The following is a 26,918-nucleotide window of genomic DNA, read 5'->3' on the forward strand; positions in this document are numbered from 1 at the left end:
TGTGTCTTTGAGATACGGCTTCATGGTCGAATTGCTGCAAAGAAACCACTACTAAAAGGACACCAATAAGAAGAAGAGACTTGCTTGGGCCAAGAAACACGAGCAGTGAACATTAGACCAGTGGAAATCTGGTCCAAATGTGAGATTTTTGGTTCCAACCGCCGCGTCTTTGTGAGACGCAGAGTAGGTGAACGGATGATCTCCGCATGTGTGGTTCCCACGGTGAAGCATGGAAGTGGTGGTGTGATGGTGTGATGGTGCTTTGCTGGTGACACTGTCAGTGATTTATTTAGAATTCAAGGCACACTTAACCAGCATGGCTCGCACAGCATTCTGCAGTAAAACGCCATCTCATCATTTGTTTTTCAACAGGACCCAACATACATCCAGGATGTGTAAGGGCTATTTGACCAAGGAGATTGATGGAGTGCTGCATCAGACCTGGCCTCTACAATCCCCCGACCTCAACCCAATTGAGATGGTTTGGGATGAGTTGGACCGCAGAGTGAAGGAAAAGCAGCCAACACGTGCTCAGCATATGTGGGAACTCCATCAAGACTGTTGGAAAAGCATTCCAGGTGAAGCTGGTTGGGAGAATGCCAAGAGTGTGCAAAGCTGTCATTGAGGCAAAGGGTGGCTACTTTGAAGAATCTGAAATATATTTTGATTTGTTTAACCCTTTTGGGTTATTACATGATTCCATGTGTGTTATTTCCTAGTTGATGTATTCACTAGTATTCTACAATGTAGAAAACAGTAAAAATAAAGAAAACCCCTAAAATTAGTAGGTATATATATATATACACATTATATATATATACACATTATATATATATATACATATATACATACACACTTACAACGAGTGTACAAAACATTAAGAACACCTTCCTAATATTGAGTTGCACACCCCCCTTTTGCCCTCAGAACAGCCTCAATTCGTTGGGGCATTGACTCTACAAGGTATTGAAAGCGTTGCACAGGGATGCTGGCCCATGTTGACTCCAATGCTTCCCCACAGTTGTGTCAAATTGGCTGGATGTCCTTTGGGTGGTGGACCATTCTTGATGCACACAGAAAACTGTTGAACGTGAAAAACCCAGCGGCGTTGCAATTCTTGACACAAACCGGTGCGCCTGGCACCTACTACCATACCCCGTTCAAAGGCGCATAAATATTTTGTCTTGCCCATTCACCCACTGAATGGCACACATACACAATCCATGTCTCAAGGCTTAAATATCCTACTTTAACCTCTTCAATGTAACGGCAAAATTTAAACATACCCAAAAGTAACTGCTATTCATGTGTAATTACATGTTTCTGACATGCAAAAACGTGTATATATTTGGAAAGAAGACATCTGGGAGATTATGAGGAAATTATCAGAATATAGATAGGAGGGACATAGTTCAGAATACACAAGATCAAGCACACACAAAATAACCATGTTTCATTGACAAGCTATAAGTGAATTATTGATGACTAGAGCTGGAAACACAGATGGTCTCCACAACATGTGAACAATATCAACAAGAAAAAAATGGGATTGATAGACCTAACAACTAGAAATGGGCAGATATTTTAGTAAGTGGTGTCAGGTGTGGTCACGGGATATTTTATTATTATGTCCCTAAACGTCTCCAAAGTGTACTATGTCTGTAAATTAGATAATTCCAGTGATATTACATATTTGCAATCCATAAATGCTATTAGTTCAGTCTAAAAACACAATTTCTACCATATCAACCTCACTCAAACATTGTGGTGGTGTTATGGGGTATCCAGGGTACATTCAACTGTCCTTTCAGCCTCTGCAAAGTGTCTGAATGTGGTAATTGCACTGTTTTTGCACACTAGATCCTTAAAGTTATTGTTCACTATAAAAACTACATTTCTACAACGCCAAACTCTCTCAAACATTGTGGTGGTGTCGGGGGACATACAGGGGATACGGATGCGAGCAGGCAAAATCATATTTTTGATACGCAAAGATATTATCACTCGGTGGACTTTCGATGTTGCCCTTAAGTCAAATCAATCAAATCAAATGTATTTATATAGCCCTTCTTACATCAGCTGATATCTCAAAGTGCTGTACAGAAACCCAGCCTAAAACCCCAAACAGCAAGCAATGCAGGTGTAGAAGCACAAACATCAGATAATAGGCTAGATTTGTTCCTACCAACCTAAGGATTAATTTAATACCCCTCCCATGTAGCTATAGCTCAAACACAGACCAAACCAAAGCTTACCTTGTAAGATGTTTGCTGTTCGGTGAAAACGTAGTGTAAAATAAACATTTTGACTCTCAGGGCTGGTGATCAATAACGGTAGGTCACAGGCAGACAAATAAGACATCCTCATGATCTGTAGAGTCCCGGCTTTCGGTGTGAATCAACCTATTCCGGGTTTATTTGGTTTATGCTTCACAACGCTAACCGGAATAAAAGTAGCAGCCATCTTAAAATGAGGTCATCGGCTCGGGCCTGCCTTTATAAATCCTTATGCCCATATATGGTAGTAAGTCATACCAAAGATTTGAAGGCACCGATCACCTGGATTCATCTGGTAAGTCTGTCAGCTTATATTAGGGATTCTGACAATGCTTGTTATTTCTTACATTTCTTTTGTTTTTATTTTTGGGGACTTTTATATATTGCTTTATATTGTTAGGTATTACTGCATTGTTTGGAGCTAAAAATGTAAGCATTTCGCTGCACCTGCGATAACATCTGCGATAATATGTGTAAACCAGTAACCTTTTATTTGAAATACAACTCAATTGATTGAACAAATGTATTTCAATATGATTGATTGATATAGGCCTATATCCTACTGTTTATATTTGGGGATTTCATTTGAAACCTCTTTCTATACGTCACTTGTTTGTATCAATTGCAAAGACATTGTCAACTTTGTATTTGTAGTCAACTCTGTTCTGAAGTTATCTGCGGTCACAGGGAGATGGATAAACCATGTAATTCTATGTTTAGCAGAGATCTGTGTGTATATAGTGACGTTGGGGGGGGGGGCATCTAACGACACACTTAACTGTTCTATGGGTGGTCCGAGGCAGGCGTTAGATTACGAGCGTATTCAACATTAATAATAATGGTTTTGGGACGCCGCTCTGAGATTTAACGACGCTCCTACGAAGGTTCTAACGATGAACTTAGCCTTAAGATGGTTTTGGGAAACTGGGCCCTGGTACCAGGCTAAATTAATTCCAAGCCAGGACTCAGAGATTTAGAGGCTCCTGCTTTTCAGAACAGCTGCAGACATCCTCCTCTCCTTCTTTTGTATTTATTTGTTTCCACAGCCTCTTTTTCCATCCCTGTTAAGCAGTAGCATCTGAGGCTAGGAGCAATGGGAGCACCAGGCTTTGCCACTGGCAGAATGAGAGGCCTAGTCCCCTCCCTGCCAAGCTAGCAACAGATCTGAGTTCAAATACTATTTGAAGTTTTTTAAATACTTTTGAGCGTTTGCTCTGGCCTCCTAGGAGTGCTAGATAAGCAGCGTTTGCCATTTGGGGCCTACTCTAATGAGCCATTAAGCCAGGCAAGCTCAATCAAGCACAGATAAAGTATTTGAAATGATTTTAAATAGTATTTGAACCCAGGTCAGACTAACAGCCAGATGGTCTCGACTGGGTCTCGAATGGGCACAGCGCTGGGAGAGAACAGAACACTACGCTCTCTCACAAAGCCAGGCAAGGCTTGTTTAGAAGGTACAGGATATTAATAATTAGGCTATATTCTATGAAAAGAATCAAAGATGAAAACAAGGCTAAACAAAAAAAAAAAGTTTTAACAACAATAATGCCTATGTTATTGAGGAACATGAACGGTTCAGTTATTGAGGAACAAGACTCATCTTGAAGATGAGGTTCACTCCTGGTACTTCATTTAGACTTTTTAACAAAATAAACTAAAATCACAAAACGGACACACAAGCACAGTGAAAAAGTCTGGGACACTAACCTTCCGTGTGCGTGGAAGTCTAGATGGAGAAATTTGTCTTGGTGGTGGAGGGCCCTCTTGACTCTCAGGTGCTTGTCATGTAACTCATAGGTGTTATAGGACAGACCCTCGTAGTGACGCACATACTTGTTCAGGGGGTTCCCATTATGATAACCTGGAGAGATGATAACACAGAGGAACTTAGACCCACTAGAGCAGGGGTGTCAAACTCATTCCACGGAGGGCCTAGTGTCTGCAGGTTTTTGGTTTTTCCTTTCAATAAAGCCCTAGACAACCAGGTGTGGGGAGTTCCTAACTAATTAGTGATGTTAATTCATCAATCAAGTATAAGGGAGGAGCGAAAACCCGCAGACACTCGGCCCCCCGTGGAATGAGTTTGACACCTGTGCACTAGAGCAACAACACCACACAGGACACCTCTTCAAACCACAGGCTGTTAGCTGAACATTAAACTACAATTCTATAATTCGTTATCTTCTTCGAGGGCCTAGCTATAATCAACAAGCCATATAAAGATAGTAGCCTATTACTTGAAACAAGACTGAAAACGTGATAGCACACTAGCCCCACATAACATCCATGATCCTACATTATTCTAGCCAAGCCTGGAAACACAATACTCTACTTATTCAGAACAAAAGGCACATTCTGTTTGGAATTACATAGGATTCCTGATTTGTGGAGGCCACCATAACGTCTGGATTCCCCCCCCCCCCCCCCCCCATGACTAAAACTATCAAAGACGGCAAGTGCCATCACATTGTTGCAAAAAAGTGGTAGTTCATTGAGAGTACAGCCTAGTCTACATCCACGGTTCTCCCAAGGATTTATCAACAAGGTGGTGCTGCTGAGTACACCTGTAACTGACAAAAACATCATCTATTAGGGTGTGGCGCCTGTCCTTAAATGATAACAAATAAAGTGAATCTATTACGGAAATAGAATCTAGGCCTATTTCTATGTCTACATCCATAAAAGGCCTGACGATTACTGCAATCTCAGTCTCAACCCTATAAATAAATCAACTGGATGTCATCATAAAAGGCTTTAACATGGATTATAACCGAATTAGTATCACTCAGACCTGGGCTCAAACACTATTTAAAATTATTCCAAAATACGTCATCTGTGCTCAATTGAGATTGCCTGGCTTAATGGACCAATAAAATAGTGCCAAAAGTGTAAACCACACCCATCTAGCACCTCAGGCAGGCTAGAGCAAAGGCTGAAAAGTATTTGAATAGTATTTGAACCCAGGTCTGCCATCACTAACAGGAGCAGGTGTTTATCCCTGTGCCTGCTCCCAGCTACTGTCGTGGGCTATTCATTGTAGAGCTCATGATGTCATCAAGGTAGGTAGGCCAAATACTACATAGGATAGGAGGTCGATGACACCTACATTGGGGAGGACGGGCTCGTGGTAATGACTTGAGCGTAATGGTATCAAATACAAACACACAGTTTCCATGTGTTTGATGCCATTCCATTTACTCCATTCCAGACATTATTAATAGCCGTCCTCCCCTCCGGAGCCTCCACTGCTATATAGCTACAGGCCTGGGCATACTCTTCTATTTTCTGCTCCCTACATTTGCACGATAAAATATTAAACTCTGACCATTAAAATGTTTCATTGTGGTTGTAATTGCTTTAAGAGACTTAGGCTATTTCGTATTGAGTAGTTTCAGATTGTATTTGTCCAACTACCACCAATCTGGATGCTGTTTGTTAGATACCAGCGGTCTAGTGAAACTCATCTTTTGATGGCTTAGTTTTCATTAATTTGACATCTTATCTTCTGCTCATCTTTTTCACAGCTGTTGGCCTATATAGTATTAAGTGAACCATGAAACACATTCAAAGCTGTTCAATCAATTCTATGTGTGATTAGCATCATGTCAACAAGAACATTTCATTGAAAACATACAGTGTGTTGCCTCTATCGATTACGCGATCAGAATGTGTTCATGAAAATAAGGAAATTGCTGTATTCACATTAATACTATTGTATCGTTCTACCAGTGGAGGCTGGTGGGAGGAGTTATAGGACGGACTAATTGTAATGGCTGGAATGGAAGGGTATAAAACATCACAGATATGGAATCCATGTTTGACTCCGTTCCAAATACTCCATTCCAGCCATTACTACTGTATTCATCGAATAGCTACAACATAATATATTGGCGCTAGCTACTGCCATTGGAAAGCTAATAGCTAGCTAACAAAGATCGAATATGTTCTTACTAGGGAGCCATTGCCTTTGGGTCAAACATGTAAAAATATTAAGTTGTCAACAGGCATAGTTAGCTAATTACCTAGCAATATCCCTAGTTAGCTAACTGTTGTTGCTAAAAACGATGCTAAATTAGCTGGCTAACTAGCTAGCATGCTAGCTAATGTTGATAGAAAGTGGTACAGCCCATCATTGCAAATGTAGTATTGACGTGGTGCAAAAACAATACTGACTGACAGCACTGTAAATATTGCAAGCTAAATCAGATTGCCCAAATAGCTTTGCTCGTTCGTGCCAAAAGACAACAGATTCCACCTAATTTCTCATAACAATGGCACATCCGCAAGCTAGTTAGCTAGTAGTCTTATCGTAACCATCCATATTAATAGTAAATTCTCGTTTAAAAAAAATAGCTTCTGCCAAGCTTAACATAAAATCTATTTTGACAACTATATAGCTTTGTGGTTTGGAGTTTCTGTCAAAAAGGGACACAAGGCATCTTCACAACGACCAGGCCTTGGACCGCTATGTTAGCTTTCTTAGCCTAGCCTGCTAGCCATTCGCTCGAACGCTGTCTTGCTTGGCTACTCTTCCCTTCGTGAATGTAGCCCGCTAAAGCTTCGCTTTACAGAACAAATACAAATGCTCTCACTCACCCTGGGTGTAATTTATTAAGTAGACGAAACAGAAGAATTTGACGACAAGCATATCTGCTAAGTCCATTGTTAGAGCATTGATACCGTGATCACTTTGTCCTTGTTTAGGCTCAGACGCCCTGCCTGTGTTTATCGCAGCTTCCTCCTCCTCGCCTGCCCTCTCTTTCACGCCCCGACGTCAGACGTAGGGATGAGGATTCTCCCTTCCCCCATCATTATGGAGTGATAGATTGGGATAACGGGATACCTAGTCAGGTGTACAACTGAATGCATTCCAACTATTGTAACAGATATTTCAGGTAATGTTTCAAAAAGTATAACGCAAGTACATCATGTAATGTTCAGGTCATTCTTCTACTCATTGCTGATTAAATAGGACAAAAAGCCTTTTCCCCCAGCATCACCAGACACTAAGAAAGTTAACATTTTCACATTCAACCAGATTTATTACATTTGTTAGAGATATTATTTTATTTACCGGTACATATTAGACAGTTATAGTATAAAATCCAGTCATTAAAGCTCATTGTGTTTATTCCCCCCTCAACCTTCTCTGTCCTGCGACAAACTGGTACAGTGTGCTATTTTTTATAAAAATACATTTCATTCAATTCTGTACTTCAGTGAGACAGTCAAAGGTCAAGGCAGGTGTTTGCCAAGCTCATCAGTCCTATTCCAGCCAAGCTCCTCTGGCCCCGGTGGCAGTGACGTGACAGACCTCTACATCAGCCCCCAGTCTCTGTAGCTCATCCAGCCAGATCTGTTGCTTCTGGGACAGTTTGTCGCTAGGACCCTTCACTTCCACCAGCTGGAACAATAGAATATGATAGAATTCATAGAACAGAATAGTAGATCTGCTTCTCACAGTTTGTCGCTAAGCCCCTTTACCTCTCATCAACATGTCATCATGGGACATATAGATAGACCTTCTAGTCATCTCAAATAAATGTGTTTAATTCCACAGCCCCAGGCAGGCCTAGACAGTCCTGTGAGCTCACCTTGTAGGTGTTGTTGGATGTGTTCCACACCACTAGGTCAGGCAGTCCTGCTCGACAGTGTCTGTAGTCCTTGGCCATCCTAGTGATCATCCCTCCCAGAAACGATCCACCCAGACAAGACACGAGACTCTGCAAAGAGAGGAGACCACCGAGGGTTAGACTAGCTCAGTAGCATTACATTAGCCAGGTAAACAACACTTTGTTCAATGTGAGAGCAGGTTAGTTTAACCAGGCTACAATTACATGAGATTTACCATTACACAATAACCATGTTACTAACACATCGTTATACATGGAGGTGAAATCATAGCATAGGCTTTATAATGCCTAATCTGAAAGTCAATATTTATTAAATTTAGCAGACGCTTTTCAACTTTAAAGGCGAGATATTTGTCACAGATGTTATTGCGGGTGTAGGGAAATGCTTGTGTTTCTAGCTCCAACAGTGCAGTAGTATCTAATAATACACAACTATACACACAATCTAAAAGTAAAATAATGGAATTAAGAAATATATAAATATTAGGATGAGCAATTTCGGAATGGCATAGACTAAAATACAGTAGAATAAGAATAAAGTATATACATATGAGATGGGTAAAGCAAAATTATGTAAACATTATTAGAGTGACTAGTGTTCCATTACTAAAGAGGCCAGTGAACCCACAACCTTGGCGTTGCTAGCACCGAAGCTACTTTTACCAACTGAGCCTAACTGGTCCACGTGGTAAGTCAATGACAAACAAGATTGTCTGTACCGACAATGCGTCATCCAATCGGTTTTGAAGTGAGCCTTAACTGTGGTTACCTGTGCTCGACAATGCGTCATCCAATCGGTTTTGAAGTGAGCCTTAACTGTGGTTACCTGTGCCCGCTGCAGGGATGCGAAGCGCTCCCAGTTGACCAGTGAACACACCCTCCCCTCCTGATTGGTCCAGGCCTCAGCCATCAGGTTGTGCAGCGTCTCAATGGACGCCTCACAGAGCACCTGCACACGCGTCTCTATCGCCTCCCTCCGGTTCCCATAGAAACAGTCTGTGAAGAGGTCCAGTGGGCAGGGCTAGGAGAGGAACAAGAGGGGTGAGGAAATATTAATATATGCCTCGTAGCAGACACTTTTATCCAGAGAGTCTGACAAGACAGTGAGGGCATGTAGGTACAGGTATACGTGAGCCTTGTGGGAATTGAACCGACAACCTTGGCGTCATTACTGCCACACTTCAACCAACTGAACCACAAAAGGACAGGTTGAGCATGTTTACCTGGTAGGGATTCCGGAAGACGTCTGGAATACCCTCCATGAAAATGACGTCCCATAAGAGAAGACCAAACAGAGTGGAAAACGTGGAGCCCTCTCCATGGATCCCTATAGATAACCAAGAGACGTTTCAGTCAAACTTCACTTCCATCCATGTGTTAAGGAAGCATTTCACAGTCAATTCTACACCTGTTGAATCAAATTTGATTTGTCACATGCGCCAAATACAACAGGTATTCATTCACCTTACAGTGAAATGCTTACTTACAAGCCCTTAACCAACAATGCAGTTAAAAAAAATATATATAATTCTATATATATAAGAAATAAAAGTAACAAATAATTAAAGAGCAGCAGTAAAATAACAATAGCGAGGCTATGTACAGGGGGTACCGGTACAGAGTCAATGTGCGGAGGCACAGGTTAGTCGAGGTAATATGTACATGTAGGTAGAGGTATTAAAGTGACTATGCATAGATAATAACAAAGAGTAGCAGCAGTGTAAAAGACGGGGGGGAGGCAATGCAAATAGTCTGTGACAAATACAATTAGATTTGATTACATTTCTAAGTACAGGTTCATGTGACAACAGGAGAACTTTACTGAACTTGCTGTTTTCAATTGTTTTGTTTTTTTACTGTGAGAGCTCTGGTTTATATGTCAAATACACTTAAAACATGAAAACTTGACGATTTAAAAGAATAAAAAATAAAACCCTGGGAAACTAGAAAAGAAGTAAAGCAGAAGACCTTGGTCAAAGCCTTGACGACGGTAGTGTGCCAGTGACAGCTCTTCCACAGAACACATGACAGTGGAGTATCCTCCCTCTGCCCCCTCCTCCTCAGCAGGCATGAGGAACACATTCTTCCCTGTCCCCCCCTCGTGGGGGAAGAGCTGCCCTCGGATAGTGACCTAGTAGACACAAACACACAGACACAATAGCACACACAAAACAAGTCTGTTTAAAAAAATTATAAAAAAATGTACCCTTTATTAAACTAGGCAAGTCAGTTAAGAACAAATTCTTATTCAGAATGGGAGGCCTACACCGGCCAAACCCTAACCCGGACGACACTGAGACCAATTGCGCACCGCCCTATGGGACTCCTAATCACGGCCGGTTGTGATACAGCCTGGAATCTAACCAGGGTGTCTGTAGTGACGCCTCTAGCACTGAGATGCAGTGCCTTAGACCGCTGAACCAGGGTGTCTGTAGTGACGCCTCTAGCACTGAGATGCAGTGCCTTAGACCACTGAACCAGGGTGTCTGTAGTGACGCCTCTAGCACTGAGATGCAGTGCCTTAGACCACTGAACCAGGGTGTCTGTAGTGACGCCTCTAGCACTGAGATGCAGTGCCTTAGACCACTGAACCAGGGTGTCTGTAGTGACGCCTCTAGCACTGAGATGCAGTGCCATAGACCACTGAACCAGGGTGTCTGTAGTGACGCCTCTAGCACTGAGATGCAGTGCCTTAGACCACTGAACCAGGGTGTCTGTAGTGACGCCTCTAGCACTGAGATGCAGTGCCTTAGACCACTGAACCAGGGTGTCTGTAGTGACGCCTCTAGCACTGAGATGCAGTGCCTTAGACCACTGAACCAGGGTGTCTGTAGTGACGCCTCTAGCACTGAGATGCAGTGCCTTAGACCGCTGAACCAGGGTGTCTGTAGTGACGCCTCTAGCACTGAGATGCAGTGCCTTAGACCGCTGAACCAGGGTGTCTGTAGTGACGCCTCTAGCACTGAGATGCAGCACCTCAGACCACTGAAGCAGGGTGTCTGTAGTGACGCCTCTAGCACTGAGATGCAGTGCCTTAGACCGCTGCGCCACTCGGGAGCCCCTTAAAACGGCTTGATGTTTAGAAAGTCAAAAGACATCATCAGTGATGTAATGAAGTGATGTAATGAACTCAAGTAAACCCAGTTTACTCTCCTTTTTATTTTGGGAATATAATTGACCCACCTCTTAACTAACGTTTTTTTTTTTTGTTGTTTTTTGCATTATCGTTTACTTAACTTGATAACAAAGATTGTCATCTCGACTTGCTAACAAAGATTGTCATCTCGATCATCGCTTAGAATTTACCCATCTCTGAATATAACGTATATTTCATCAGTGACAGAAGTGACTCACATGAGTGACGTCGTTGACGTGGATGGTGGGCAGGTCACGGAGTACATGGTGGTAATTCTTGTAGCTGGGGGATTCCTTCATCCTATTGGCTCTCTGGTGGAGTGAAAGCTGGTGGCCCGTCCTCACCAAGGGGTCAGAGAGACCGTCTCTGATGGAGCTGATAGCCTGGGATTGATACATGGGGAATTTCAATTCAATTCATGCTAATTACCGCTAGGACACAGACAAAAAGACACACGTTTAATAAATACCACGTATAACAACAGTGCAAAGTGAAATCCAGACAAACATTAACAAAGTGCAATAGTCCATAAGTTCAGGAAGAACCATGGGACAAAGTACTTAAGAGACGGTGTGGTTAACTGACCTGTTCAGGTAGTTTGAGGTGCTGCTGGAGGTTGAGTGGCTGACTGACCTGTTCAGGTAGTTTGAGGTTGGGCTGGAGGTTGACTGACCTGTTCAGGTAGTTTGAGGTTGGGCTGGAGGTTGAGTGGCTGACTGACCTGTTCAGGTAGTTTGAGGTTGGGCTGGAGGTTGACTGACCTGTTCAGGTAGTTTGAGGTTGGGCTGGAGGTTGACTGACCTGTTCAGGTAGTTTGAGGTTGGGCTGGAGGTTGAGTGGCTGACGGACCTGTTTAGGTAGTTTGAGGTTGGGCTGGAGGTTGAGTGGCTGACTGACCTGTTTAGGTAGTTTGAGGTGCTGCTGGAGGTTGAGTGGCTGACTGACCTGTTCAGGTAGTTTGAGGTGCTGCTGGAGGTTGAGTGGCTGACTGACCTGTTCAGGTAGTTTGAGGTTGGGCTGGAGGTTGAGTGGCTGACTGACCTGTTCAGGTAGTTTGAGGTTGGGCTGGAGGTTGAGTGGTTAACTGACCTGTTCAGGTAGTTTGAGGTTGGGCTGGAGGTTGAGTGGCTGACTGACCTGTTCAGGTAGTTTGACGTTGACTGACCTGTTCAGGTAGTTTGAGGTGCTGCTGGAGATTGAGTGCCAGTCTGTCCCACCATCGCCCCCTGCTGTCTGGACAGTAGACTGACTGGGCCAATAGGGAGCGCAGCTCCTTCACCGCTTCCTGGAACACAACCAATCTGAATCAATACAATACACTACACTCTGCTGTGTGTGTGTGTGTGTGTGTGTGTGTGTGTGTGTGTGTGTGTGTGTGTGTGTGTGTGTGTGTGTGTGTGTGTGTGTGTGTGTGTGTGTGTGTGTGTGTGTGTGTGTATATCTTGGTATATGAATGTGTGTGTGTGTGTGTGTGTGTACACAGTAGGTTCCAGGAACTTTAAAAAAAACTATTGGTTTAATTGAGATGACATCCCTCATTGATTGAACTGAATTCCAATATCTAATTTGAAAAGGCATTGATCCCTGCAAACTCCAATTAATAACAAACCACCATTCATTGGTGCAACAGCACCTGTTTGGCACATAATACGCACGCAGCTCTTTCTCCTTACCTTCTTGATCTCCAGAACTTTCCACAACTAGTCAAATTTATTCCACACATCTGACTTCCCCTTTACCTCCTGAGCAACAAGTAAAACATTCCCCCCGGTTTGTCACGACCTCTGCATCCATTTTGCTGTCACATGTGTTCCGGTGTTCAGAGTTTGTTATAACCAATTTATTAATGTGATTATGATATGCTTTAAGGTCAGGCCCTATTGGTCACGTGCATTCGATGCACACGTGTCACACAAAGAGAGCAAGGGTTGAGGGGATATTTTCCTAAATAAATTAGGGATTTCGGGTAACGGAACTTTTCAGTCAGAAATGGCTGTAATTATGTTGCAGTTCAGCAACACGGACAGTGTGATACACACTGTTGATGTTCTGTGGTGGTCGCTGCAGCAGAGAGGAGTGTGATACACACTGTTGATGTTCTGTGGTGGTCGCTGCAGCAGAGAGGAGTGTGATACACACTGTTGATGTTCTGTGGTGGTCGCTGCAGCAGAGACAGCGTGATACACACTGTTGATGTTCTGTGGTGGTCGCTGCAGCAGAGAGGAGTGTGATACACACTGTTGATGTTCTGTGGTGGTCGCTGCAGCAGAGAGGAGTGTGATACACACTGTTGATGTTCTGTGGTGGTCGCTGCAGCAGAGAGGAGTGATACACACTGTTGATGTTCTATGGTGGTCGCTGCAGCAGAGACAGCGTGATACACTCTGTTGATGTTCTGTGGTGGTTGCTGCAGCAGAGAGGAGTGATACACACGGTTGATGTTCTGTGGTGGTCGCTGCAGCAGGGAGGAGTGTGATACACACTGCTGTTGTTCTGTGGTGGTCGCTGCAGCAGAGACAGCGTGATACACACTGTTGATGTTCTGTGGTGGTCGCTGCAGCAGAGAGGAGTGTGATACACACTGTTGATGTTCTGTGGTGGTCGCTGCAGCAGAGAGGAGTGTGATACACACTGTTGATGTTCTGTGGTGGTCGCTGCAGCAGAGAGGAGTGATACACACTGTTGATGTTCTGTGGTGGTCGCTGCAGCAGAGACAGCGTGATACACTCTGTTGATGTTCTGTGGTGGTTGCTGCAGCAGAGAGGAGTGATACACACGGTTGATGTTCTGTGGTGGTCGCTGCAGCAGGGAGGAGTGTGATACACACTGTTGATGTTCTGTGGTGGTCGCTGCAGCAGAGAGGAGTGTGATACACACTGTTGATGTTCTGTGGTGGTCGCTGCAGCAGAGAGGAGTGTGATACACACTGTTGATGTTCTGTGGTGGTCGCTGCAGCAGAGAGGAGTGTGATACACACTGTTGATGTTCTGTGGTGGTCGCTGCAGCAGAGACAGCGTGATACACACTGTTGATGTTCTGTGGTGGTCGCTGCAGCAGGGAGGAGTGATACACACTGTTGATGTTCTGTGGTGGTCACTGCAGCAGAGAGGAGTGATACACACTGCTGTTGTTCTGTGGTGGTCGCTGCAGCAGAGAGGAGTGATACACACTGTTGATGTTCTGTGGTGGTCGCTGCAGCAGAGACAGCGTGATACACACTGTTGATGTTCTGTGGTGGTTGCTGCAGCAGAGACAGCGTGATACACTCTGTTGATGTTCTGTGGTGGTTGCTGCAGCAGAGAGGAGTGATACACTCTGTTGATGTTCTGTGGTGGTCGCTGCAGCAGAGAGGAGTGATACACACTGCTGTTGTTCTGTGGTGGTCGCTGCAGCAGAGAGGAGTGATACACACTGCTGTTGTTCTGTGGTGGTCGCTGCAGCAGAGAGGAGTGATACACACTGTTGATGTTCTGTGGTGGTCGCTGCAGCAGAGAGGAGTGATACACACTGTTGATGTTCTGTGGTGGTCGCTGCAGCAGAGACAGCGTGATACACACTGTTGATGTTCTGTGGTGGTCGCTGCAGCAGAGAGGAGTGATACACACTGCTGTTGTTCTGTGGTGGTCGCTGCAGCAGAGAGGAGTGATACACACTGTTGATGTTCTGTGGTGGTCGCTGCAGCAGAGAGGAGTGATACACACTGCTGTTGTTCTGTGGTGGTCGCTGCAGCAGAGAGGAGTGATACACACTGCTGTTGTTCTGTGGTGGTCGCTGCAGCAGAGACAGCGTGATACACACTGTTGATGTTCTGTGGTGGTCGCTGCAGCAGAGAGGAGTGATACACACTGTTGATGTTCTGTGGTGGTCGCTGCAGCAGAGAGGAGTGATACACTCTGTTGATGTTCTGTGGTGGTTGCTACAGCAGAGACAGCGTGATACACACTGTTGATGTTCTGTGGTGGTCCCTATAGCAGGGAGAACAGAGAGACAACGGGTCACACAGTCCCTCGTTGTCTCTTTTTCTTTTTTTACACAGCGCAGCAAGTCTGAGCCCGGCCCGGCACAATCAAATCAATTGAGGTCGGATTCCCTCTAGTCATCTGTGCGTATTAATTATTTCATCAAACAGTGCACTTGAAGCATCAGACAAGCTCAGTGCATAAAGTTGATTTGATTAAAACACATAGGATGTGTCTATATATGGAAAAATACACATTGGTCGATTGGTCGAAAGAACAGACTATTATATATATTTTTTGGTCGACTAATATATATAGTTTTTGTCTGGGACAGTCCTAGTGTGTATCGAGGTATATGATGTGTGTGTGTCTGCATCCACCTTGTAGCAACGTAGTCTCTGTAGTACTTCGACTCCCCTGGACAGGATGCGTGTGTAGGCCCACCCTGTGGTGAAACAGCGCAGGAACACTGGCAGCTCTTCCTGGTGGCTACACACACACACACACACACACACACACTTTAGGTTTAGCTGGCTTATGGCTGTCGATCAATGTCAACGATAACGTTGCTTATCAAGCGATTATTGTGTGTGTGTGTGTGTGTGTGTGTGTGTGTGTGTGTGTGTGAGGGGGGGTTGCATTTGGCTTTGCAGTCCAATGTGAGATCCGCATGGCCACAGATCAAAGATTGACAAAGAGGGATGAATATGACGCTAGTGGTCCCCACCTGAGGTCGTACGTCTTGCTCATCTCCTGCCAGGTCGTCTTGGCTGCAGTGTAAAGTACCAGAGCGTCCTCCCAGTGGCCTGTCTGCATGGCTGTGATCACCTCTTGCAGCGCTCGCATCGCCGCCTCATACCTGACACAACAGGACAGAGAGGCGCTGAGTCCAACGACACAATCAAATCAACGTTTATCGGTCACGTACACCGTTTTTTTTGCAGACGTTATCACCGGTACAGGGAAAGGCTGTTGTTTCCAGCTCCCAAATATGAAGCAATATCTAGAGACACAATAACAATACACACAATCTAAAAGTTAAAAAGAACAAAGACATTATGACAGAAAATATCAGAGGTCTAGGACCCAGAGTGAGAGTATGAATACATCTACACTGAGTTGGACAAAACATTAGGAACACCTGCTCTTTCCATGACACAGACTAACCAGGTGAATCCAGGTGAAAGCTATGATCCCTTTTTGATGTCACCTGTTAAATCCACTTCAATCCGTGTAGATGAAGGGGAGGAGACAGGTTACAGAAGGATTTTTAAGCCTTGAGACAATTGAGACATGGATTATGTATGTGTGCCATTCAGAAGGTGAATGGGCAAGACAAAATATTTAAGTGCCTGTAATGGGGTGCGTGCTGGTGGCAGGGAAGTCAGGTGCAGGAGAATGAACTTGGTACAAACGGAGCCGTTTAATAAGTTTTCAAAACCTCCGAAAACCAAAATGTACAAAATAAAATAGGAGGGTGCAAAACCCGTCGCACACCAGAACATAACTAGCACACATACATACAACAAACAATCACCGACAAGGACATGAGGGGAAACAGAGGGTTAAATACACAACATGTAATTGATGGGATTGAAACCAGGTGTGATGGTAGACAAGACAAAACCAATGGAAAATGAAAAATGGATCAGTGATGGCTAGAAGGTCGGTGACGTCGACCGCCGAACACCGCGTGAACAAGGAGTGGGACCAACTTCGGCGGAAGTCGTGACAGTGCCTTTGAACTATTTACCTATTACCGACGTGGTAACAAACCCCCACCTCACGACCCCAAACTGTTCACACTCCTCTTGTTGGAGGAGAGAACATTTTTGCAGTTTTTAAAGTTAATGTCCTACAATTCTACACATTTTGCATTGGGCAGAGATTTTTTTGTTGTTGCTGTTTTAAAAGCTAATTTCCTGCAATTCTGATATGATACCAGGGATCGAAGCGAGTAAAAAATATATATTATTGTCATTGGGACCCGCGGTCCGTATTGACCCTGTTCTGGGTGTCATCAGGACCGCGTTCCACCAGTTGAACATGGAGGAGCCATAACTAGAATACAGTATATACAATGCCATCAGAAAGTATTCACACCCCTTGACATATTTTGTTGTGTTTCAAAGTGGGACTAAAATAGATTTAATTGTCATTGTCAACGATCTACACAAAATAGTGTAATGTCAAAGCGGAAGAAAAACTAACATTACATTCTAACATTCTAACTAACATTCTAACATTAAAACAAAAAAAAAATATATATATAATTTCATCTAACACAAATATATGTTGATTAGATGAGTAGTCCACCCACTAACTCAATACATGTTAGGGCTCCCGAGTGGTGCTGCGGTCTAAGGCACTGCATCTCAGTGCTTGAGAAGTCACTACAGGCACCCTGGTTCGAATCCAGGCTGTATCACAACCGGCCGTGATTGGGAGTCCCATAGGGCGGCGCACAATTGGCCCAGCGTCGTCCAGGTTTGGCCAGTGTAGGCCGTCATTGTAAATAAGAAATTGTTCTTAAAGGTTAAATGTAAAAAAAAATGTAAATAACAAAAATGTTAGAAGCACCTTCGGCAGTGATTACACCTGTGAGTCTTTCTGGTTAAGTCTCGAAGAGCTTTACACAACTGGATTGTGCAAAATGTGTCTATTATTCTTTTCAGATTTCCTCAAGCTCTGTCGAAATGGTTATTAAAAACAATTTTCAGGTCTTGCAATAGATTTTCAAGCAGATTTAAATAAAAACTGTGGCGCTATCTATCCACGGTTTGGTTTGAATAAGTTTGACGGCCCGCAACCTTTCCCAGTCCACGTGATCAAAACAGTCTTGAAGCATAGATTCCGATTGGTCAGACCAATGTTGAACAGTCCTTACCACGGGTGCTTCCTGCTTAAGTTTCTGCCTATTGGCGGGGAGGGGCAGGATGGAGGCGTTGTCTGATTTGCCAAAGGGAGGGCAGGGGAGGACCTTGCAGTCGTCCCTGGAGGGAGAGTAACAACAGTCAAGCGTGTTCTCTCCGCGTGTAGTACAGGAGATGTGTTGATAGATTTTCGGCAGCGTTTTCCTCAGATTTCCTTTATTAAAGTCCCCAGCTACAATAGTCCCCGGCCTCAGGATATGTGGTTTCCAGTTAGCAGCCTCAGTTCCTCAGTTCCTTGAGAGCCGTCACAGTGTCAGCTTGGGGGGGTATTTACACGGCAGTAACAATAACTAAAGAAAATGATCTCGGGAGGTAATGCAGTCGGTATTTGATGGGGAGGTATTCCAGATCAGGAGAACAAAAGGACTTACGTTGCCACAATCACACCATGAGTTGTTAATCATGAGACATATGATGCTTCTACACCTGCATTGCTTGCTGTTTGGGGTTTTAGGCTGGGTTTCTGTACAGCACTTCGAGATATTAGCTGATGTACGAAGGGCTATATAAAATAAACTTGATTTGATATCCCTCCCCCTCTGTTTTTCCCAGAGAGTTCTTTCTTGCTGTCCGGACAATGAACTGAGAATCCCGCTGGCCGTATGGGGATGGGGACAATTTATCCAGAGAGAGCCATGATTCCGTAAAACAGAGTATGTTACTGTCCCTTGTGTCTCTCTGAAAGAAGATCCTCGCCCTGAGCTCATCTACTTTGTTGTTCAGGGACTGAATGTTAGCGAGTAATAAACTCGGAAGCAGTGGATGGTTTGCTCGCCACCTGAGCCTGACTAGGACCCCACTTCTCGGGCGTCGACGTTTTGCCTCAGAGAATCCAGAAACAAAGGATCCAGGTCAGGGAAATCAAATTTCTGGTGTGTGACCGCCGATCTAATGTCCAAAAAGTTATTTTGGGCTGTAGGTAATAATACTAGAAATGTTCTGAGCAAATAATGTAAGAAGCACAATGACAACAACAAAAATACTGCAAAGCTGGCTAGGAGCTGGAAACAGGGTGACTGTGTCGTTTTCGGAGCCATCAGAGTCTGGTCTAATGGTAGCGCTGCTGATTACAGACTACACATCCGCCTGGTGTCTAGGCCCTTCATGTCTGTGTGTGCCCCTTCTACATGCATCTCCCTCTCTCCTTTCTGATCTTTAAGCAATAAGGCATGAAAAACCCAGGGATTATTGTAAGAATACCACAGGACTAAGGGCTGTTCTTAGGCACGACGGGAAGCGGAGTACGGTGGAGATGGCAACAACAACGAAAAATGGCACCATTGTTGCACAGATCAGAGAGGCAGGCAGCAAGGTTGATACAAACCCTTACAGTTGCAAACGAAAAATAATGTCTAGATACATTTACATTTACATTTAAGTCATTTAGCAGACGCTCTTATCCAGAGCGACTTACAAATTGGTGCATTCACCTTATGATATCCAGTGGAACAACCACTTTACAATAGTGCATCTAACTCTTTTAAGGGGGGGGGGGGGTTAGAAGGATTACTTTATCCTATCCTAGGTATTCCTTAAAGAGGTGGGGTTTCAGGTGTCTCCGGAAGGTGGTGATTGACTCCGCTGACCTGGCGTCGTGAGGGAGTTTGTTCCACCATTGGGGTGCCAGAGCAGCGAACAGTTTTGACTGGGCTGAGCGGGAACTGTACTTCCTCAGAGGTAGGGAGGCGAGCAGGCCAGAGGTGGATGAACGCAGTGCCCTTGTTTGGGTGTAGGGCCTGATCAGAGCCTGAAGGTACGGAGGTGCCGTTCCCCTCACAGCTCCGTAGGCAAGCACCATGGTCTTGTAGCGGATGCGAGCTTCAACTGGAAGCCAGTGGAGAGAGCGGAGGAGCGGGGTGACGTGAGAGAACTTGGGAAAGTTGAACACCAGACGGGCTGCGGCGTTCTGGATGAGTTGTAGGGGTTTAATGGCACAGGCAGGGAGCCCAGCCAACAGCGAGTTGCAGTAATCCAGACGGGAGATGACAAGTGCCTGGATTAGGACCTGCGCCGCTTCCTGCGTGAGGCAGGGTCGTACTCTGCGAATGTTGTAGAGCATGAACCTACAGGAACGGGTCACCGCCTTGATGTTAGTTGAGAACGACAGGGTGTTGTCCAGGATCACGCCAAGGTTCTTAGCACTCTGGGAGGAGGACACAATGGAGTTGTCAACCGTGATGGCGAGATCATGGAACGGGCAGTCCTTCCCCGGGAGGAAGAGCAGCTCCGTCTTGCCGAGGTTCAGCTTGAGGTGGTGATCCGTCATCCACACTGATATGTCTGCCAGACATGCAGAGATGCGATTCACCACCTGGTTATCAGAGGGGGGAAAGGAGAAGATTAATTGTGTGTCGTCTGCATAGCAATGATAGGAGAGACCATGTGAGGATATGACAGAGCCAAGTGACTTGGTGTATAGCGAGAATAGGAGAGGGCCTAGAACAGAGCCCTGGGGGACACCAGTGGTGAGAGCACGTGGTGCGGAGACAGATTCTCGCCACGCCACCTGGTAGGAGCGACCTGTCAGGTAGGACGCAATCCAAGCGTGGGCCGCGCCGGAGATGCCCAGCTCGGAGAGGGTGGAGAGGAGGATCTGATGGTTCACAGTATCAAAGGCAGCCGATAGGTCTAGAAGGATGAGAGCAGAGGAGAGAGAGTTAGCTTTAGCAGTGCGGAGCGCCTCCGTGACACAGAGAAGAGCAGTCTCAGTTGAATGACTAGTCTTGAAACCTGACTGATTTGGATCAAGAAGGTCATTCTGAGAGAGATAGCAGGAGAGCTGGCCAAGGACGGCACGTTCAAGAGTTTTGGAGAGAAAAGAAAGAAGGGATACTGGTCTGTAGTTGTTGACATCGGAGGGATCGAGTGTAGGTTTTTTCAGAAGGGGTGCAACTCTCGCTCTCTTGAAGATGGAAGGGACGTAGCCAGCGGTCAAGGATGAGTTGATGAGCGAGGTGAGGTAAGGGAGAAGGTCTCCGGAAATGGTCTGGACAAGAGAGGAGGGGATAGGGTCAAGCGGGCAGGTTGTTGGGCGGCCGGCCGTCACAAGACGCGAGATTTCATCTGGAGAGAGAGGGGAGAAAGAGGTCAAAGCACAGGGTAGGGCAGTGTGAGCAGAACCAGCGGTGTCGTTTGACTTAGCAAACGAGGATCGGATGTCGTCGACCTTCTTTTCAAAATGGTTGACGAAGTCATCAGCAGAGAGGGAGGAGGGGGGAGGAGGGGGAGGAGGATTCAGGAGGGAGGAGAAGGTGGCAAAGAGCTTCCTAGGGTTAGAGGCAGATGCTTGGAATTTAGAGTGGTAGAAATTGGCTTTAGCAGCAGAGACAGAAGAGGAGAATGTAGAGAGGAGGGAGTGAAAGGATGCCAGGTCCGCAGGGAGGCGAGTTTTCCTCCATTTCCGCTCGGCTGCCCGGAGCCCTGTTCTGTGAGCTCGCAATGAGTCGTCGAGCCACGGAGCAGGAGGGGAGGACCGAGCCGGCCTGGAGGATAGGGGACATAGAGAGTCAAAGGATGCAGAAAGGGAGGAGAGGAGGGTTGAGGAGGCAGAATCAGGAGATAGGTTGGAGAAGGTTTGAGCAGAGGGAAGAGATGATAGGATGGAAGAGGAGAGAGTAGCGGGGGAGAGAGAGCGAAGGTTGGGACGGCGCGATACCATCCGAGTAGGGGCAGTGTGGGAAGTGTTGGATGAGAGCGAGAGGGAAAAGGATACAAGGTAGTGGTCGGAGACTTGGAGGGGAGTTGCAATGAGATTAGTGGAAGAACAGCATCTAGTAAAGATGAGGTCAAGCGTATTGCCTGCCTTGTGAGTAGGGGGGGAAGGTGAGAGGGTGAGGTCAAAAGAGGAGAGGAGTGGAAAGAAGGAGGCAGAGAGGAATGAGTCAAAGGTAGACGTGGGGAGGTTAAAGTCACCCAGAACTGTGAGAGGTGAGCCATCCTCAGGAAAGGAACTTATCAGGGCGTCAAGCTCATTGATGAACTCTCCAAGGGAACCTGGAGGGCGATAAATGATAAGGATGTTAAGCTTGAAAGGGCTGGTAACTGTGACAGCATGGAATTCAAAGGAGGCGATAGACAGATGGGTCAGGGGAGAAAGAGAGAATGTCCACTTGGGAGAGATGAGGATCCCAGTGCCACCACCCCGCTGACCAGAAGCTCTCGGGGTGTGCGAGAACACGTGGGCAGACGAGGAGAGAGCAGTAGGAGTAGCAGTGTTATCAGTGGTAATCCATGTTTCCGTCAGTGCCAAGAAGTCGAGGGACTGGAGGGAAGCATAGGCTGAGATGAACTCTGCCTTGTTGGCCGCAGATCGGCAGTTCCAGAGGCTGCCTGAGACCTGGAACTCCACGTGGGTCGTGCGCGCTGGGACCACCAGGTTAGAGTAGCAGCGGCCACGCGGTGTGAAGCGTTTGTATGGTCTGTGCAGAGAGGAGAGAACAGGGATAGACAGACACATAGTTGACAGGCTACAGAAGAGGCTACGCTAATGCAAAGGAGATTGGAATGACAAGTGGACTACACGTCTCGAATGTTCAGAAAGTTAAGCTTACGTTGCAAAAAATCTTATTGACTAAAATGATATAGTACTGCTGGCTGGTGAAATAGGCTAGCTAGCAGTGGCTGCGTTGTTGACTTTGTTTGAAAGTGTAGCTGGCTAGGTAACCTCTAACTGGCTAGGTAACCTCGACAATTACTCTAGACTACACAATTATCTTGGATACAAAGACGGCTATGTAGCCAGCTAAGATCAAACAAATCAAACTGTTGTACTGTAATGAAATGAAATGTAATACTACCTGTGGAGCAAAGCGGAATGCAACTACTCGCTCCAACCCGGAAGTGCGTATTGTAGAGGGAGAGGCAATAGAAGTGTTGTTTCTTGTATTATTGTCTTTTGTGTCTTTAGAGGACTGCTTCACCTTAATGTCCCCTTTCCCTTTTCTTCTGTCCTTATTTTGTCCCACTTTGTCCCTTCTTTGTCCCTTCTTCTCTTCTGCCAACTAGACACTCCTTGTTAGCTAGCTAGCTTCTTCCAGGAATGTCCCTAGCAACTGCCTAGCAACAGGTAAACAACTTAGCTAGCTAAGAAAACGGTATAATTTTATGAAAAATTGTTACTTTTTCAAAAGCCTTTCTTCTTTGTTTGCTGCTTGTTTGGTCTCCTATTCAGTTTGCAGTTTTCTTTTGATTTTTTTTCGATGTACTTTACTCTAAAAAAACATTTAAATTTCAATATTTGTAGGAGCTCATCTTTTCAGCTGCTGCTGCTTAATTTGGAACTCCGGAACAAGAGATACTTTTTTCCAGGGGACATGAAGTTCAAGCATTGCCTGGCCTGAGCTGTGGGACAGTGGATGTGCATTGAACTGTTAACAGGCATTACCCGGGGATTGTCGTGAATAACTCCCTGCTATCAATCAATCAGCATCTAGGACCCAAACATCCCATTTTATAATAACACTTAGATAGCTTATGAAACGCACACCTAAATAAACAATTAACATTTGAGGTTGATCAATCAGTGTCCACAGCACTGACCAATGAGATCTGACCCAAATACACTGTAAGTCTATGCTCTAACCTGATAAGATCTTCTCTATCCAGGAACAGTTTGGCTCTGCGCTGTACGGTGTAGTCAGGGAATGCCAGTCGGCCAGAGTTGACCAGTAGGATGGTGTAGAGCTGACCTTGACCCCCTCCGGCCGTCTCCTCCTCCTCCAGACCGTCTGTCAGGGAGAAGAGGAGGAGGACGCGAGAGAACACAGCCCTGGGGCCGCGATGCAGACGTACACAGGAACCAGCTAGCTGCTTGGCCCTGGAGAGGAGAGATTATTAGTGTAGGAGTGTGCCTGAGGACGGTTGTGTGTTTAAGGCAGCTGACCTCGTCACATATGCAATCCCCTGCCTGTCCCAATGTAACGCCCTTCTGTACACTTTATCCCATTCCGTCAGTCACCCATTCCATCAGTCACCCATTCCATCAGTCACCCATTCCATCTGTTTCCCATTCCATCTGTCTCCCATTCCATCCGTCTCCCATTCCATCTGTCTCCCATTCCATCAGTCACCCATTCACTAATGCCTATCCCTTTCAATTAAAAATAAATCAAAGGCCAGCAGAAAAAAGGGTGGGACATATTGCTGTGAATGACTCTAGAATATGTCACTAGAGCCCCTCCCCTCTCACCTCTTTAGTATGACAGTCCCAATGTTGTTCTGTCCAGGGGCCAGGGCGAACAGAGACCTCTGTCTGCTCAGCTTCAGGAGTCCCTCCACCAGCTGATGTTTCTGGGTACCAGACCCAGGGCCCCCCAGGTGGAACGTCTTAGCAAGGCTACGGAGCTCCGGGGCGGGCAGCAGGTCCAGCACTTCCTCCAACTCTTGGAGGTCACTGTCTGGAAAACAGTTGAGGATGTTGGGCATTGGATGGTAGGGGTTGGTTAGGGTTGAACATTTGAGTGACTTCCCACTGTTAGCGTGACAGAGTGGAAATTCAGACATCCGCACCATTAACACAACACACTCAAGAAGCACTCACAGTCACTCAGTAAAGACATGTCTGCATCCAGGGCTTCAGCCCCTCTAGATCCCAGGAAGGCAGTAGCAATGCACTTAGCCATCCACTACACTAGCATTTAGCATAATACCATTCAAGACCTTTCAACAATTAGCATTTAGCATAATACCATTCAAGACCTTTCAACAATTAGCATTTAGCATAATACCATTGAAGTCCACTCATTCAACTGTTGGTAGGAAGCCTCCTTTCACCAGGTCCTGAGATACAAGTCCTAGATCAGCCTAGTGTTAGCATAACACCATTCAAGTCCATTCAACAGTTAGCATGTAGCATAAAACAATTCCAGTCCAATCATTCACCTGTCTGTAGGAAACCTCCTTCCACCAGCTCCTGAGCTACAGGTCCCAGGTCAGTGCTAATCTCATTATAGTTTAGCTTGTTGACCTGGAGCCACTTCAGTTTCCTCTGGAACAGTCTCACATACAGCTTCTGTCCTGTCACTGAGAGGAAGGAAAGGCAAATTAGCAAGACTGGTTGATGATAAAATAGTAGTCAAAAATGCTAAACGTGTACTACTAAATGTAATTCTATTGTGATTTTATATTATCTTGCGTTATAAATCATATGTGTTCAAAAACAAATTTGCAGAACACTTTCCTGTAGCCCTTATGTATGCATTCATAAAGCCCTTATAACAGCTATATAAAACATAACATTTGTCATAGACAGTCATGTTTGTTCTATTCTACACACCTGACAGACGCTCAAAGCCGTGTATGGCTGAAAGGTCTTCTTGATTGAACAGCATCCTATCGTCTTCATTCTCCAGCACTGCCTCTAGCACGGTCAGGAAGTTACCCAGGTAGTACGGTAACCGCGGTGACTCTGAATCTTGCTTATCAGTTATTCTGTCTGTGTCAGGCTCTGTCAGCTGATCACTGCTACCGGTCACTGTGGATTCTTCTTCTTCTTCTTGTTCTCCTTCTTCCTCTAGTTTTACTTTTCTTCTCTGACACTCCTCCTCAGGCACCTCTGTGCTGCTCTTCAAAAGAGCAGTTGAAGATTCTTCTGTTCCGTGTTGCTTATCATCATCAGCTGTTGTTGTTGACGTAAGGAGTTTGTTTCTAGCAAGGTCATCATCCGGTTCTTCACCATCTCTCTTCTCACATCTGCCTTTCTTGCTGCGAGTAGACATCCTCTGTGTTTTAACAGAGACCTCCGCTTTCCCTCCTTTCTTCCTCTTGTTCAGTCTGGATGGAGCATAGGACAGAGGTCGCGGGGCCATAGAAACTACCGGAGACAATGATTCTAATTTAGATTCAGATTTGGATTCTAAACATTCCAAAGTTTCTTCTCTGCTTTCTACCTGAGGTCTGCCCAGTGAAATAGTACTGTGACTTTCCACTGTGACATTTGTTGTCTCTGTGTCCATTAAGCATGTTGTCTGGTCACCAAATCCTTGAGGGAGGTGGTTCTCCTTCTGAGAGCTGCTCAGCTCCTCAGACCTTTTGTCTCTCTCTGGGGACTCCTGGATGGTGATGATGTCATCAACCTGCGACTGTAGGTCCTCAGGGGACTTCAGCCTTTGCTTCAGGCCCCTCCTGGAAAGCTTAGAGGACAGCCTGCTACCTATGTCAATGGGCCTGACTACAGTCTTACTGCTCATCTCTCTGGTGTTTACCTGCTGAGAAGAAGCACCAGACTTTTTAAAGTACGGGCTGGTGTTGGCCTCTCGCTGAGGCTTTTCCTCCTTTGGACAGGAAGGCCCTGTGTCTGGATCATGGACCTTACTGGCCCTCCTGGAAGGAGAGTGAGACGATGCCAGCTTTGTTGTAGTAACAATGTTACAGGCCGAAGCAGTATCAATGGACGCACCATCTTCCCTCTGAAAGTTCTGACACTGTGAGTCAATGTGTTGGTTTATCCTGAACCGTGGCACTAGCTGACCACACAGAGGACATGGCAGTCTAGGTGGCGGGGCGTTGTTGAAGAATGATGAGATGGAGGCTGTACCAGGACATGCATTGGCACTCTTCTTACCATCTTTACTACTGACGTATCCTTTTCTCTTTGTTACTGACAGGCTTCTCTGTTTGCGTTTGTTTCCTTTCTCTGCCATTGTTTTCACGTTTTGTCTACAAAAACAGGGGCTGATATTCTATTATGTAGCTATCTTGACAGTAACTTGCAAATGTAGATCTACCACCAATCTGTAAAGTGAGAGAGGCATAGATTACAGTTCACATAGCCGAGGAACGCTTAACTCCGTTCTCTTATATCGAGGCAGAGTTGAGTTTTGATAACCGCGGTCGCGGGATTTGATAGCAATAACACTGAGTTACCCACCATCAGTCGATTCTTGTAAAAAAAAAAATGTTTAAATCACATCTGAAAACGGTTACCTGTACCTAAATTTGTCCTGTTCAACTGCCGTTCTTCCGCAGGGTGCTGAAATTCATAT

General features: G+C 45.4%; 2 protein-coding genes across 2 annotated transcripts in view; both read right to left on the reverse strand.

The window, feature by feature from the left end:
* LOC120052330 (disintegrin and metalloproteinase domain-containing protein 10-like) overlaps window positions 1–7,013 on the reverse strand; it is a 30,243-nt gene extending 23,230 nt beyond the window's left edge. Inside the window, exons 1-2 of the mRNA XM_038999178.1 lie at window positions 6,873–7,013; window positions 3,984–4,137 (exon numbers count right to left, since the gene is read on the reverse strand). Of these exons, the coding sequence (XP_038855106.1) occupies window positions 3,984–4,137; window positions 6,873–6,939 (221 nt within the window). The 5' untranslated portion in view covers window positions 6,940–7,013. The remainder of the gene's footprint in view (window positions 1–3,983; window positions 4,138–6,872) is intronic.
* Window positions 7,014–7,355: 342 nt separating this feature from the next.
* On the reverse strand, window positions 7,356–26,643 carry fan1 (FANCD2 and FANCI associated nuclease 1). The gene is made up of 13 exons (XM_038999179.1): window positions 25,211–26,643; window positions 24,817–24,957; window positions 24,125–24,332; window positions 23,519–23,752; window positions 15,732–15,863; window positions 15,385–15,493; window positions 12,211–12,330; window positions 11,264–11,428; window positions 9,878–10,040; window positions 9,133–9,236; window positions 8,736–8,930; window positions 7,871–7,999; window positions 7,356–7,680 (listed from the first exon to the last, which is right to left on the reverse strand). The coding sequence occupies exons 1-13, from the start codon at window positions 26,574–26,576 to the stop codon at window positions 7,543–7,545; spliced, it is 3,204 nt and encodes a 1,067-aa protein (XP_038855107.1). The 5' UTR covers window positions 26,577–26,643; the 3' UTR covers window positions 7,356–7,542.
* Window positions 26,644–26,918: the final 275 nt, after the last annotated feature.

The sequence above is a fragment of the Salvelinus namaycush genome, chromosome 8, assembly GCF_016432855.1.
Source record: "Salvelinus namaycush isolate Seneca chromosome 8, SaNama_1.0, whole genome shotgun sequence".
NCBI lineage: Eukaryota > Metazoa > Chordata > Actinopteri > Salmoniformes > Salmonidae > Salvelinus > Salvelinus namaycush.